This window comes from Molossus molossus, unplaced genomic scaffold, assembly GCF_014108415.1.
Source record: "Molossus molossus isolate mMolMol1 unplaced genomic scaffold, mMolMol1.p scaffold_m16_p_7, whole genome shotgun sequence".
Taxonomy (NCBI): domain Eukaryota; kingdom Metazoa; phylum Chordata; class Mammalia; order Chiroptera; family Molossidae; genus Molossus; species Molossus molossus.
Window position 1 is genome coordinate 14,235,346 of NW_023425401.1, and position 15,671 is coordinate 14,251,016.

The 15,671-nt window shown below is 40.3% G+C and overlaps 1 protein-coding gene across 4 annotated transcripts; it reads right to left on the bottom strand.

The window, feature by feature from the left end:
* Positions 1 to 1,189: 1,189 nt before the first annotated feature.
* Positions 1,190 to 15,023, bottom strand: CBX3 (chromobox 3). 4 transcript variants are annotated; one of them, XM_036246248.1, is made up of 6 exons: positions 14,933 to 15,023; positions 13,467 to 13,518; positions 9,925 to 10,067; positions 6,228 to 6,390; positions 3,524 to 3,618; positions 1,190 to 2,479 (listed from the first exon to the last, which is right to left on the bottom strand). In XM_036246248.1, exons 2-6 carry the CDS (start codon positions 13,488 to 13,490, stop codon positions 2,353 to 2,355), a joined length of 552 nt encoding a protein of 183 aa, XP_036102141.1. In that variant the 5' UTR covers positions 13,491 to 13,518; positions 14,933 to 15,023; the 3' UTR covers positions 1,190 to 2,352. The 4 variants fall into 4 exon arrangements, with proteins under 4 accessions (XP_036102141.1, XP_036102140.1, XP_036102143.1 ...); XM_036246247.1 differs by lacking the exon at positions 14,933 to 15,023 and adding an exon at positions 14,626 to 14,777; XM_036246250.1 differs by lacking the exons at positions 13,467 to 13,518; positions 14,933 to 15,023 and adding exons at positions 11,505 to 11,507; positions 12,554 to 12,558.
* Between the last annotated feature and the right edge of the window lie 648 nt (positions 15,024 to 15,671).

The following is a 15,671-nucleotide window of genomic DNA, read 5'->3' on the forward strand; positions in this document are numbered from 1 at the left end:
GATGTTTCTTTTTTTTCTTATCCTCACCCAAGGACATTTTTCCATTTTTTATTCAGATAAGAGTGGGAGGGGGAGAGAGAAACATCTATGTGAAAGGGACACATCGAGTGGCTTCCTCCCGCACGACCCAACCAGGGCTGGGGACAAACTGCAAACAAGGTACGTGCCCTTAGCGGGAACAGAACCCGGGTCTCTCTGGACCGCAGGTTGATGCTCTAAACACGGAGCCAAACCGGCCAGGGCTTTTACCGATGTTTCAATCTCTCTCTTCTTCTCCTTTCCTCTCCAAAAAAAAAAAAAAATTATTCAATAAAGAAAAAAGAAATTTAAATAAAATGTTGATCACTAAATACAAGGCATTGCTCTAAATGCCTCACATGTACACATTTCACCTTTTTCAAAATCCACAACTTATCTATATAACTGAGGCATACCGAGGCAAGGTTAACTCGTTGAGAGACTATGCCACATTGATGGTTTGAAGATGGAAAGGGACAGAAACCAGGGAATGCAAATGGCCTCTATAAAAACAAGGAAAATAGACTTTGCCATTTGAACCTCCTTGGAAGAAACCAGCCGTTACCTTGACTTTAGTCCAGTGAGACTGATTTTGGACGTCTGACCTCTAGAACTGTTTAGATCACACAGCAATTAAGTTTGTGGTGATTTTTTTACAGCACCAATAAGAAACTAATACAATGTAAAGAGGGATTTTTTTCCCCTTTTTAAAAATTGAGGTATAATCAACATAAACATTGTTAGTTTCAGGTCTACAAAATAGAAATTCAGCCCAGCCGGTGTGGTTCAGTGGTTGAGTGTTGTCGACCCATGCACCCAGAGGGCGCCGGTTCAATTCCTGTTCAGAGCACATGCCCATGTTATGGGCCCGATCCCCAGTGGTGGGCATGCAGGAGGAGGCCAGTAGATGTTCTCTCTCATCTCCGTTTCTATTTCTCTCTCTTCCTAAGATCAATAAAATAGATCTAGCACAACTGGATCAGTCCTATCAGACCTGTTTCTCCTCAGATGGTAGTTTCAACAAACTATTCAAAGCATTAAAATTTCTAATTTTGAAACTAATTTTTATCTCCCCACAAAAACAACCATTCTTGTGGAAACACATGTCTCTGGGCATTTCTACTCTCACTACAAAGGCAATCAGATAAAGAAAAAATCTAATCACATAAAGGAATATAAAACTATTTTATTGACCACTGTTCACCAGTATTTACAATAAAGTAAACAATATACAGTTGGGTAACATATCCTGTTTACTACAAAGCTATTTTTTTCCTGGCTTCTGCTGAACCAGTAACCCAGACACTCAGACTGAACCTACATGTAAGGAATGAGTTGGAGTAAAGAGAAAACATGCAGGTCGAGTTCAGATTACAAAAATTTCTTCACCCATTTATCCCAGCAGGTCCTAAATTGCCAAGGTCTCTAACAATCTGATTAGGTTTCCACGAATTAAGTCTTACACATTCCATGATCATAACTTTTCAGTCAATATAGCACAGGGATTTCAACTTCTTGTGAAGGAATAGTTTACTAGGTGAAACCTTTAAACAAATGTTGCTTGCCTAATTAAAACACGAGTTTGCCTAGTTTTCTCATTCAAGTGGGAAGGCTGGTAGTGATAAAATGTTCCTTTCAGGGGTTTTGCAAATAAACTTGCATTTATGATTGTAGATATGGATACTGATATAGCTACTTTGAAATAGTCCAATTTAAAATGCTTATGTTATATTTAAATTGCCGAACTAATAAATTATCTAATTTCAAAGGTTAAAGCTTCAGGAAAAATTTCAATCTAACTTCAAGTGATTTATTTCTTAGGTTGCTGAAAATGATGGCAGCCCAGAAACAGGAACTTATCTATGGTTGTGAAAAGCTGTTTTGTTTTGGTTAAAAAAAAAAAAAAAGGGAAACCATTTACATATGTATACACACCAACACCCCCGACCCCTCACCCCCCATAAACAAAAAACCCACAATGATCCTTAGGTATATATGAGTTAAACACAAATTCTGACTGAGTAATGACTATGGAGATTTCCCCCAACATTCAGAAAAGCTTTTCTCTAATGCGGAGGATAAAATACACCATGGTATCAAATGTTCTTTTCCGATAAAGGAAGCAACTACAGAAAGCTTTTGTTCAAAGTAACCAGTGCTATAGATGCAACCCCCCCCCAACAACTCCCCCAGTACTACTTCAAAACAAACATATCAAACTTGATTTTCATTAGAATGTAGTTCTTTCTTCACACTAATAAATCGGAAAAAAAAACAAACAAGATCCAGATTTTATATATATATATAAATATATATAAAAAGCAATGCAAATAATTATTGGGCTTCATCTTCTGGACAAGAATGCCAAGTTAGTCTCTCTTCATAAAAAGCAATTACAATTTGAGGACACTTCATATTTGCCTCTTTTGCCAGCACCAAATCCGCCTCATCTGAATCTTTCCTGTTGTGGGAGAAAAAAATTCAGTTAAAAGTCTAAAACCCTTTTTGTCAAATGTGAATTGTCCAAAAAAATCATAATTTAATCAAAGGTTATTTAATGCTTCAGGAGGGTTGTGGTATTTCTGCCAGGGTTCCAATACAATTTCATTTTACAAAACAGGCCAGTTTGCCCAGCCTGTGTGGCTCAGTGGGTTGAGAGTTATGCCATGGACTGAGAGGTCCTGGTTCCATTCCAGGTCAGGGCACAGGCCCAGGTTGCAGGCTAGATCCCCAGTAGGGGTGTGCAGGAGGCAGCCAATCGGTTCTCTTTTACACCAAAATTTTTATTTTATTATTATTTTTATTTAATCCTCACCCGAGGACATTTTTCCATTTTTTGTTCAGATAGAGTGGGAGGGAGAGAGAGGAAGAGAGAGAGAGAGAGAGAAACATCGACGTGAAAGGGACACATCGAGTGGCTGCCACCCACACGACCAACCAGGGCTGGGGACAAACTGCAACCAAGGTATGTGCCCTTAGCAGGAACCGAACCCGGGTCTCTCGGGACCGCAGGCCAATGCTCTAACCGCTGAGCCAAACCTGCCAGGGCTACACCAATATTTCTATCTCTCCCTTCCTCTCAGTCTAAAAACCCAATAAAAACATTAAAAGGCCTATTTGCCAATCTTTGCTTTGAAATATCATTAGCAAAAGTAACTAGAATCATCCTTTCAGCAGATAATTGTTCTCTATCTAATGATGGAAATTATTTATAAAACCTTTCTTAGAGAAAGCCTCACAAAAAAAAAAAAAAAAAAAAAAAAAAAAAGCCCATTGCCCTGGCCAGTTATCTCAGTTGGTTAGAGCATCGTCCCATTATGGCAAGGTTGCAGGTTCCATCCCTGGTCAAGGCACATATAAGAATCAACCAGTAAAGAATGCATAAATAAATGGAAAAACAAATGGTCTCTCTCCCTTCTTCTCGTTCTCTCTCTCTTAAAAAAAAAGAAAAGAAAAGAAAGCCCATCTATTTGTACTTTATAACAGCAATCACCTACATACTTACCATTTCATGAGAAACATTAACTCTCCACTGCTGTCTGTGGCACCAATTATTCGTTCAGGATCAAGACCTCTGGCAAAGCCTCTTGGTTTATCAGCCTGTCATAGTGAGGTTAAATGATTATCTACATAAATGTTTCCATGCATTTTTCCATACAGCAAATTAATAATAACTTCCAATTTGTCTTCATGATATATACCTTTTAAATAAAAACCTTCCAACAGTGAAACAGAAATGACTAGAACACAGTCCATATTTAAGTTTTAAAACACATCATAATTTCTATTAACCTTACAAGCAGGAAAACAATCTAGATGTCTAAAAGCATTCTGAATCATAAGGTAAGAAAACAGACAAGAGAATCCCTTTATTTCTGATAACTTTAAATCAATTATTATAAATCCTTCAAGTTAACATTTCAAACCATTCCCAGGAATTAGTCTAAATTACCCGTATTTATAAAGCAGCAAAAATACAAACAGCAAAATGGTAAAAACTATAAAACCCAAGACTAATCAGTATTATAATCAATCTGAATCATAAGAAACCTTATAAAATACTTCATATAAACCAATTATTCTCAAAATGTGGTCTGAGGATTCCTGGGAATACAAGACCTTTTGGGGGTGTCTGTTTATCCCTAAGGACCCCTCCCCTTTCATGTATTTTTGACTTGAGATTGTGTTCACATACCTCCACCAAACATAACACAGTAAGTCAAATATAGATCTATGCACTATTAAGCCCAGATACTGAAAAGATTTGCAAAACTGTAAAATGACAATGTTCACTTTTAAAGTTATTTTTCATAGTTATGAACATGCAATAGCTGCTGTCATTCTTAAATGAACACACAAATATTTTATAAATTTCTACTACAGTTATTTATAGGTATAACCCATGTAAACAAAAGTTCTTTGGGATCCTCAATTTTCTGGAGACCAGAAAAAGTGTAAGAGCTGCTCAGATCAATAAATCCTTTCACGCTATCCAGACTTTCACATTAATATCCCAGACTCTGGAGTCAGATGCTTAGGTTATTTAGAATAATGGCTCTAACTTCTACTAGTGGTGTGGCTCTGGGCAAGTTAATCTCTTTGTGGTTTAGACTATCCAAAAAATAGGAATAATTATACCATCTGTCTCAGGTTTTTCATGTATATGAAATGAGAATTAAATTATTATTTAGAAGACTGGCTGGTACAATGTAAGGGATCAATGCATAACAACTACTGTTTAATTAAACAGTGCTTCTATTGTCTTTTAAGTTACGCACAGCATTCCCCCTTTATCTACTCAAGAAAACACGTTCAAGACCCAATGGATACTTGCAACTGTGGAGAACTGCACCCTACACAGTTTTCCCCTATATATACATACCTGTAATAAAATTTAACTTATAAATTAGGCACAGTAAGATTAACAACTAGTAATAAAATAGAACAATTATAACAATATTGTAAGGAAAGTTACATGAATGTGGTCTCTCATAATATCTAATTGTGCTGTACTCACCCTTCTAGTGATGATGTGAGATGGTTAAATGCCTACATGATGAGATGAATGACGTAGGCATTGTGATGTAGCATTAAGCTACTAGTGACCTTCTGATGATACGTCAGAAGGAGGATCATCTGCTCCGGGTGATCCTGGATCATTGAGCCATGACGATGTCGATGGTTAGATGTCAGGAGGAGAAAATGTAGTTGGCTGGGGAAATTTACTATTTTTGGAACTCAGTTGACCATGGGTAACTGAAACCATCGATATGAGGGGACTAGTGTATACTGATTCTTAACATTGTTACTTTTTTGCTTTGGTTGGCTGCTAAAGTATCCAGACCCAAATCTATAGCCAACCTCTGCTTTTCATCTGTAAAATGGGGATAAAACCTATAATCTTAATAGAGATGTCATGAACATTTAATGGAATATCTGCAAAGTATATTGCATCTAGTTCAAATGACCAAATTTTAAATCCAAAGGTCTCATCAAGAAAACAGTATTGTGTTTAGTCCCCAAGTCTAAATACTAATTTAGAACCAAGACCCTTTTCCAAATTACCATGCCCAGTACACAGCGCAAGTATAATTTGTTTTGAAGTTGAAGGTAGAAGCAAAGAGTTATGTGATTTGCCCAAAGCCACAGAGACACCAGTGAAGCAAAGATTGGAGCAAAACACACATGTAGTGAATAAACCAACTGTCTCAATTCATGCCAATAAAACAAACAAAAAATGTTATTATCAAAGATTACTTCAGAATCAAAATACTGTTCAGCAATACTTCAATAATACAAAGATCACACGCCAAAGGTATTTTCTTGTGGTCAAGGCCACCCACAGTCACAATCAGGATGTGCTATGTAGCGTGTTTCCACCATACTATAAGATATTTCAATAACCTAATGTTAGTGTTCTTTGTATTTAGGACTGCTGGTCTTGGATCATAGGAAATTGTGTGATCAGATACCATACCCACAAATCTGCACAAAATAACACTAGCACAATAATTTAAATGGTATAAGCACTTAACTGTATTTATAAATGTAGGCTAAACCACACCTATCCTTTTTACCCTAAATATTTAAGCATTTTAACAATATCTTAAAAATATTAAAGTCTTAAAAAGTACCCTAAAAGTATTTTAAAAATCAACCCAGCAACCTTTTACAAAAAGCCAGCTTGGTGGGCAATATTTTATACTTACAGCATCTCTTTTCTTCTTTGATTTGCTATCATCAGATTCACTGTCAGATAAAGACTTTCTTTTTGTACCATCTTTTTCTTTACCAGCTTTTTGAGAATTAAGAAATGCTTCAATTAACTCTGGACAATCTAAATTCTCTTCAGGTTCCCAAGTATTGTCAGCACTGCATTCAGTTAAAAAAAAGTTAATTCAATTAAACTTGGTTTATCACCATCATCCAGATTCATTCACTTACTATATACCTGGAAAAGCCCTCTATGCTAACCATTTATTCCCCATCCCTTATATTCTTTTGACACAATCTAATCATACTTCCCTTTATGTCTTCCTTCGCAGTCCCTACTCAAGGGGTTAATCTACTATATTACCCCCAGGTTAACAAAACCTGATTCTAGCAGAATAGCTGAAGTTAGTATTTTTCCAAATAAAAAAAAATAACCCATTTTAGAATTTCTCTGGAATGGCTTTTAAAAAATGTGGATTCCTAATTCCCACCATAAATTACTTTAATGGATTAATCAGAATATACCTAGGGTTAGCACCTTCCACTGTGTTTTAAAATAATTTTGACCCGATTTGGCTTAGCAGATAGAGCATGTCAGCCCAAGGACCAAAGAGTCCCGGGTTTGATTCCGGTCACGGGCTCATACCTTGGTTGCAGCTCGGCCCCCTGCCCTAGTCAGGGTCATGTGGGATGCCAACCAATCAATGTGTCTCTCTCACATCAGTCCCCCCCCACACACACACACTCTAAAAATAAATAGAAAAATACCCTCAGGTGAGGATTTAAATAATAAAAAAATAACTTTGAGACATTCTCTAACATGAGACAGTACCTTCAATTTCTGCTGAGTGCTCAAATTGAGAAATAATGTAAAAAATAAGTCAAATCCAGCCTTCTGTATAGCTCACAAACTAAGAATGTTTTACACATTTTTACTTGGTTGGAAAAAAAATTTCAAAATGGAAATGATAAAACTTGAATTTCAGGGCCCATAAACAAAAACTGGAAAGAAAACAAGTATCAGTTACCAAATGTGAAAGTAAGATCTTCCTTCGCTAGCTAGTGATAGACTTGTAAATTTTGTGTGCTCTGATCTAAAAAGCCTTTACACAACAAGATAGAATGAAAAAAATCATTTTAGAGATGCCGGAAAAGGTGCTATTAACCTCTGGTTACAATTTGGTCTGATGATGTTCTGAAACTCCAAACTTGGCAAACCTAAATTAGAGGGTAAAGGAGGACAAAAGAGCTGCAGTGGAGCCTCCAATTCAGTAGTGTTCTTTAAAAAAAAAAAAAAAATTCTTTCTTTATTGATTTTAGAGAGAGGAAGGGAGCGGGAGAGAGAGAGAGAGAAACATGGATGAGAGAGGACATCGACTCTCTGCCTCCTGCATGCCCCTCAATGGGGATCAGGCCCACAACCTGGGCATGTGCCCTGACGGGGAATCAAACTGGTGACCTCTTGGTGCACGGGTCAATGCTCAACCACTGAGCCACATTGGCTGGGCTGTAGTGTTCTTTTCATTACAGCCTTCTATGTTACCTAATACATAGTATCACACACAGTAGGTTCTCAATCATACTAGTGGCCTTAAGTTTGGGGAGAAAGGGTAATGAGGAGTTAGTTTCCTAACATATAATGGGTAAGACAAAGAGACAAATAGTTTTTAATGTCCCATGGACAAAGAGACAAATAGTTTTTAATGTCCCATGGAGTTAAAAAACCAACCAACCAACCAACCAATAACAAAAACCAATTGTCTACCATATGAAGATTATCAATTCTTTGGCAAACTGGTTAAATTTAATTTAAAGAACAATTCAAATTCACTTGTTTGGTTCAACTATCTGTAGGAGATTTTCCACGGGCAAATTATGAACTTAAGTTCAACTAAACGTATTGTAAAGATTAAACAGGAAAACCTAAACCTTCCATTCAACTCACATTTCCCAACCTGCTAAGGAGGTTGCTTTAAAATGTGAATGGTGGAGCCCTGACTAATACGGTTCAGGGATTAGAGCTTCGGCCTGTGCACAGGAGGGTCAAGGGTTCAATTCCAGGTCCAGGGCATGTACCTGGGGTTGCAGGTTCAATCCCAGACCCAGGATGGGGTGTGTGCGGAGGCAACCAACTGATGTTTCTCTCTCTCCCCCCTTCTCCCTTCCCTTCCACTTTCTCTAAAAAAAAACCAAAACAAACAACAACAACAAAAAACAAAAAACCACAATGAAAACAGTATCTTCCAGTGTAGATTAAAAAAAAAAAATTTAAGTGAATGGTGGGGGTAGTAGATTACAGATAACTGAAGCCTAATAATTTGACTATCATACGCATCTCCAACATGCTCAGAAAATTTCTGTAGATCTCTATCTATCCGTTACTAATAGTCACTGCCATGGAGCCTCACTGTTTTTGTGGTAAGACAGAAGAACACAAGCAGATTGGCATATGATAAACATTAAGAGTATAATTTCTGCATGCAAGTTATTCACGAGACAGCTAATATTATAGAGCAGTTATGAGAGCAACTAGTAACAAGAGACATGAGGAACCAGGGAGTTTAAAAAATGCCCAGACTCTACTTAGAGATTAGGATACGGTAAACCTAGTATAAGAACTGGTTCATAATAAGCACTTCTATTTAAGATCCACTGGTCTACATTACAGAGCGTGCATGTTTTTTGTGCCCTCCTGATATAGGGAAGCAATGTACATTAGGTATTCTAGTTAGTGCAATATCTAGCTGTATTACGATGCATTACAACCCTGGCCAGTTTGGCTTAGTGGTTAGTGTGTCAGCCTGTGGACCAGAGTCCTGGGTTTGGTTCCCGCTAAGGGCATGTACCTTGGTTGCAGTTTGTCCCCAGCCCCGGTTGGAGTTGTGTGGGTGGCGACCACTCAATGTGTCCTCTCACATCGATGTTCCTCTCTCTCTCTCCCACCCACTCTATATGAAGATAAATCAAAAAATGTCCTCGGGTGAGGATTAAAAAAAAAAAGCATTAAATAGCCCTGGCTGCCCATTCGATTCCCAGTCAGGGCAAATGCCCAGGTTACAGGCTCAATTTCAGCTGGGGCCGGCCATGAAGGAGGCACCTGACTGATCTGCTCTCACACTGAGATTTTTTTCTCTCTCTCCCTCTAAAAATAAGTAAAAAAATCTTTAAAAAACCATTCACTGCATAGTAAACTACAATACAACAATTCTATAAATTTGACTGTCCAAGGCTATCAACTAGTCTCAAATTTGCTTGGCTAAACTGTAGGCTTAAAAGTTGGTTTTTTTTTAATCCTCACCCGAGGACACTTTTTCATTCTTTGTTCAGATAGAGCAGGAGGGAGAGAGAGAGAGAGAGAAACATCGATGTGAAAGGGACACATCGAGTGGCTGCCACCCGCACGACCAACCAGGGCCGGGGACAAACTGCAACCGAGGTACATGCCCTTAGCGGGAACCGAACCCGGGTCTCTCCGGACCGCAGGCCGACGCTCTAACCGCTGAGCCAAACCGGTCAGGGCAAAAGTTGTTTTTTTTTTTTTTTTAAAATAGATCTCAAACAAGCTACCCTGGATTAAGGAATTCTCCAAATTTAAAGAAACATGTGGGAAAACTGATAAAAGATCTCAGGTTAAAAACAAGTTTTAAACACCTCTTAAGCGCAGTTAACATATAATAAAAGGGATTCCCTTACTCTGTGAATCCCTTCCACTTCAGGAAATACTCCACCTTCCCATTCACTACACGTCGGTCCAATACTTTTTCCACTACAAATTCTTCAGGTTCTGCCTCTTCAACTTTTTTACTCTTTCCATTCTGTTTCTTTCCCATTTTTTGCTAAAACAAAACAAAATAAAAAATTACAAAGTACTTTTTTTTATTTTGGGGTACATTTTAAAGGCTAAAATTTCTTATATCATTGAATTTGACACCCAACTTTGTACTGCTATATCCCAGAGTAGACACCTAATGAAAAGTCAACAGATAAGCAATAAAATAAAGGAATACTTAATTCTCTTAGTTTAGTGTAAATCTACCACCACCCTTCAATGAAATAACAATAAAAAACACTATGTGGAAAATACTATTATCTTTTCCTGGTCTTATTTCTATGTAGTCTACAAGATCATGTTTATTATAGTTTTCACTCATTTTAACTACAACACAGCCCCACAAACAGCTAGGAAGCATTAGATTAGACAGAGCAGTGACAGGTCTTATTAAGTGAACTGTAGACCAGCTGAAATCATAGCTCCCAAACTCTAAGACCCCCCACCTTTGCCAATTTAAACGCCAATGTTAAAAGCCTCAGCAATATAAAAAAGGTTAACAGCAAGAATGAAAACATGGTTCAGAACACTGGTATCAACTGCAGGATCAACCAAGGAGATGATGAATAGATTAAAGGACAAGATTATTTTCCCACAATCTCTGTTGATAATATATATTACTGAACAACTGGAACAAAGCTATAATGCTGTCATTCCAAGAGGTCAAAATGCTGGATCAGTTTATTTGTGGAAAAAAATCCTTCCTTCTTGGTGTCTCAAAAGTCAAAATTGGGCCCTGGTCACACAGTTCAGTTGGTTGGAGCATTCATTGTTCCATACCCCAAAAGGTTTTGGGTTCTATTCCCGATCGGGGCATGTATAGGAGGCAATCAATCAATGTTTTTCTCTCCCCCTTCCTCTCGCTCTAAAATCAATAAAAACATATCCCTGGGTGAGGATTAAAAAAAGTCTAGCCCTGCTGTGGTCAGTATGGCTCCGGGGTTAGAGTGTCGGTCCGAGGACCAAAGAGTTGTGGGTTCAATTCCGGTCAAGGGCACATACCTTGGTTGTGGTTTGGTCCCCTCCCCTGGTCAGAGTCCTGGAGAGAGGCAACCAGTTGATGTTTGTTTGTTTCTCTCTCTCCCTTCCTCCCACTCTACCTGAAGATAAAAGGGGGTAGGGGGAGTCTAAACTGGTAGCCAAGAAAATTCACTTTTAGCTTGTTTTTTTCTTTCTTTTTTTAAGTATAACACTATAAGCAGGAGACCAAGCTCAACCCACTGTTTTCTTTTTACTTCTTTTTTTTTATCCTCACCTGAGGACATTTTTGCATTTATCTTCAGGTAGAGCAGGAGGGAGAGAGAAGGGGAAGAGAAGGGGAAGAGAGAGGAAAACATCGATGTGAGAGAGACACATCAACTGGCTGCTACCCACACAACTCCAACCAGGGCAGGGACGAACTACAACTGAGGTACATGCCCTAAGTGGGAACCGAACCTGGAACTCTCTGGTCTGCAGGCCGACGCTCTAATCACTGAGCAAAACCAGCCAGGGCCCGACCCACTGTGTTCTAATAACACAAAAAGATCTGTTGCCAGAGGAATGAAAACGAATAAATGTTTTAAACCACACAAAACTAAATGATTAGGAGAGATTCAAGGAAAAAAATCCCAAATGTTAGACTCATTTGATAACCTTTTCATCTTAAAACAGGTGCTATTAAAGCAGAAAAAGGTAAAACCAATGCCAAAAGACTACAAAAGGACATTAAAACTATGTAGTCACTTAGAGTTATACACATACACTACTTGGGCACTGCACCCATGCAGGTAATTTTCTGCTTCTGTGTAGCACAAGGAAGGTAAGTACGGCAGTGGGAAAAGTAAAGAAAAATTGCTGTGGACAAAAGCTTATTAGACACTAATCCTAAACGACAAACAAAATAGCTAGGTTTATGAAAGCAAGAGATTAACAGAATAAAGATGACAAAAATAAACAAAATGAAAAGAATAAACCCCAAGACTAAAATAAATTGGCATAAAAAATGAACTATTACAATAGCAATCATAAGCTAGTTTGAAGTGCTCATCCTTTGCATTTTAAAAGAAAATCCACACACTTTCTCAATTTAAGTTATAGCACTGTTATATTACAACACAAGTGAAGTCATTTTAAAATGCAGATTAAAAAACTTCTGTGCAAAATCAATTTAATTTTAATAGAAGCATCTATTTGCTTTCTGTATCTATATTCACCCTCAAAGCATCAGGCACTGCTAGTTCCTTTCCCATCCAATACTCAGACATAGGTGACTACAAAGCCAATTCAATTACATACACATTGTTTTACTGATAATGGATTTTGAAGGACAGTTCAATCCTAAAGGTCCAGAGAAGATGCTTTGTGCTTTTTCCACTGATGGCGTTGTTGAGAATCATTTGTATCAGAGACTCACCAGACAAGCTTTATATTTCATATTTCCCAGGATATGTCATTTAAATGTGCAATCTAATGATGACACAAATGACAAATTACCAACTTGCCCTTTTTCACGTGAATCCAAGGGGAGAATATACAAACCAAATATTTTGCTTTACTTAGATGTTAACACTCACCTTTATATGCTTAAGATTACTATTAATGCAATGTGTTAGAATTAAATACTGTGAGACACCATAACTTTGAATTTCACTATTCTCATGTGAATATCCCAGTTTGTTTTTTAACTTATAACTTGACCAAATATATGTATGCCTTTACACATTTGTTGAACTTTTAATGAAGCCTAAGAACATAAACTTTGGGTTTAAGAAACTGCCAGAGAGAAAACAGTTAACTTCAGAAGTTCCAGAAAGTCTATTCTTCTCTCCTTCCTGCCCATATGTGCAACTGGGTTTATTTTAGATACTTAAAAAAAAAAATTGCAATGATTCAAATTGTAGAATAAGTTTTAAATATGACAAAGTACCCTAAGTATTTAAAAGATTTAATGAGTTTTGTCCTAGTCTAAGTGTACTACTGTACAAGATACCTGTTCTTGAAACTGGGCAATACTGCAAATACTTGATTTCTGTAGAATTCAGTGCACAGTGTGTTAGATAATATGCCAATCAACAAGGGTTTTATTGCTTTGTCCGCCCATTGGCTTACAACATATTCCTTCGTGTTACATAAATTTTTGCACTTTTATTTCAAGATAAATATACTTGTTAAATTCATACTGTGTTAGTCTTTCGAGATTAGGTTCCTTTAACGTAATCAAGACAGTATTAAACCAAGTCAACAAGTATCTCAATGCAATGATTTTGTTGCTGCAAATTCTTCCCATAACATATGGGGGGGGGAGGCGGCACTGGGGAATATAAATGGATGTATATTTCTCAACCACTGAAATGCAAAGTTATGATTTTCAGGGAAAAAAATTTGAGTTAGATCCTTACATATTTCAGTTTTTTAATCAACTTACCAATGTAGTTTTATTGGAGGCCATTTTTTATTGCAGACTTGAAGAGCTATTACTAGAAAAATACATGACAGTTAAAAAGTTTTATGAATGACACACAAAAAAGGTAAACATAAGTTTTGTTTGGATTCCAAGCCCCACCTATATAGTACATATTACCAAACATGTATACAAATCCAGAGCAGCAGACTGAAATTACTGCGTAAGTTAGTAATACATGCCTGAGAATATCAGTCTTCTAACCAAGTGGGTCTAGAAACATTACTGGGGAAGACTTCTACAAACACAGCTTTACAGGGCAAAAAGACACTTTTTCCCCAATCCAAATCTCATTTATATCATATTCAGAATTTACTTAAAACTAACCAAATATTTTGGTTCAAAATCAGACGCAATTACCCAATCAAAATGGTAAACTACTATGAATTTTTCTTCTAGGCCTCCAAATAGAGTCGCCTAGGTAATCCCAACTTGGTTTCTTCTTGGAAACCCTCCCCTCTCTCCAGTCACTCGTTAAAAAAACTAAAGGAAAAACACACCGAGATGCTTCAGCCCCATTTGGGGCCACTTAAAAGCAAATAACCTTCTAGACACGTCCATCCGCTCCCCAGAAGACCCAAGTCCCACCCGCTTAACGAAGCTTAAGTGCTGGGCCCCGCCCCCACCCACCCACCCACCCACCCGGGAGCTCAGGCCTCGTGGTCAGCGCATCCGCGGGGAGAAACAAAGGCCGCGGCGCGGGGGTTCAAGGGCACTGCGCCACGGGGCCCGCGCCTCCCCCGCCCGGCGGCGGCCACGTAACGGAGCGCTCGCCGCAGTCTCCGGCCAGCGGGCCGCGCAGAAGCCGGAGAACGCACCGCCCTCCCCGAAGAGGCCCGGGTCGCCGACCAAGCCCCGGAGGGGGAGGCAGGCCTCTCATTTTGATCGGGGGTGGGGGAGGGGAGAAGTAAACGCGCTTTGTCTAAAAATAAGGCGGCTGTGGCCACAGCTCTCTACCCTCTCGGAGTCTCATCCCAACAAACTACAGGCGCCGGCCCCGCGCCAGGCCCGCGGCGGGGTCTCCCATCGCCTCCGCTCAATATCCGCCTCGGGGGTCGGGTGGGGATGGGTGGGAACCGGGAACTGGGGTGGGGGAGTCCCCGAGGCGCATCTCAAACACCACCTCCGAGTGATCGCTGGAGAGAAGGAAAGACACCGACTCCACCGCCTCCGTGCAGCTCCGGGTCCCGCGTCTACAGCGTCTCAGGCCCTGCGCGCCTTCAGCTCGAGCCACATCCGAGGGGGAGGGGGCCGGGGAAACGCGCGCGGGGTTGCGGCCGCGAGAGGGGGGATTGGCACCGCCCACGACAGGCGTCTATGAGGGGCGGGGCGGGCGGGCGCGCGCCCGGCGAGGGGGAGGGGCCGCGCTGTGCCCGCCGGGAGTCCAGGCCCAGACCCAGGGGGAGGGCGGTGGCAACAGCGGCACTTACCGTTCGCGGGGTGGCGCCAGGTGGTCCCGGGAGGGGAGGGAGAGGGAAGGAGGGGCGAGGACGTCGACCAAGGTCTTCTCGGCGGAGGCGTTTCTGCTTCGCAGCAGCAGCGCTGGCGCCAAAACTGGACTCCGCCCACTTCCTCGCTCGGGGGGTGGGTACCTCGCTCGGGGAGGTGGGGAGGTGAAGAAAAAGCTGGGGCAAAATTGGAACTAAGAAGGGTGCCTCTTTCGGCTCCCGAGGACTGAACCCCAAAGATACTGGCCAGGGTTAGGTTGGTGGCGCATGAAGTTTAATTTCTTGACTAGAAGTCGTTTCGGGTGTTCCCGGAAGGGGCCGAGTCAGTCCTGTGCTCTGGGGAAAAGGGTGGGGGAAGAAGGAAAAGAGCAGTGGGGAGGCCACAGAAATTTTTACGGCGGGAGAATGCGAGATGGGAGGATTATCAACTGCATTGCTTAGGGGGCTGGACCTCCGGGCTGTGGATTAAGCTCTACCCGACAGCTTTGATTTCAAATTACGCGACCGTTTCTCACTTGCCCTGCGCTAAAGCGGAGGCTGGACCCAAGTCCCAGACCGGGAAATACGCTGACTCGAGCCTTCCGCAATTCACTGGTCCGATTTACGCAAGTGACGTCAAGCCTTCCGCAGGCCGTAAAGGAGGGAGGAGTACGTACTTGGCGTAAGGAGGGCGTAGCGGGTTCCCGCCATTGGCGGCAGTTAGGACGTTTACGCAACGGCC

Coding starts and splice junctions, on each gene's coding strand:
- CBX3 (XM_036246248.1), bottom strand. CDS start 13,490: ATGGCCTCCAATAAAACTACATTG. Junction 10,068..13,466: donor CCTCCAATAAAACTACATTG/GTAAGTTGATTA, acceptor GTTTTGTTTTAG/CAAAAAATGGGAAAGAAACA. Junction 6,391..9,924: donor AAGTGGAAGGGATTCACAGA/GTAAGGGAATCC, acceptor AACTGAATGCAG/TGCTGACAATACTTGGGAAC.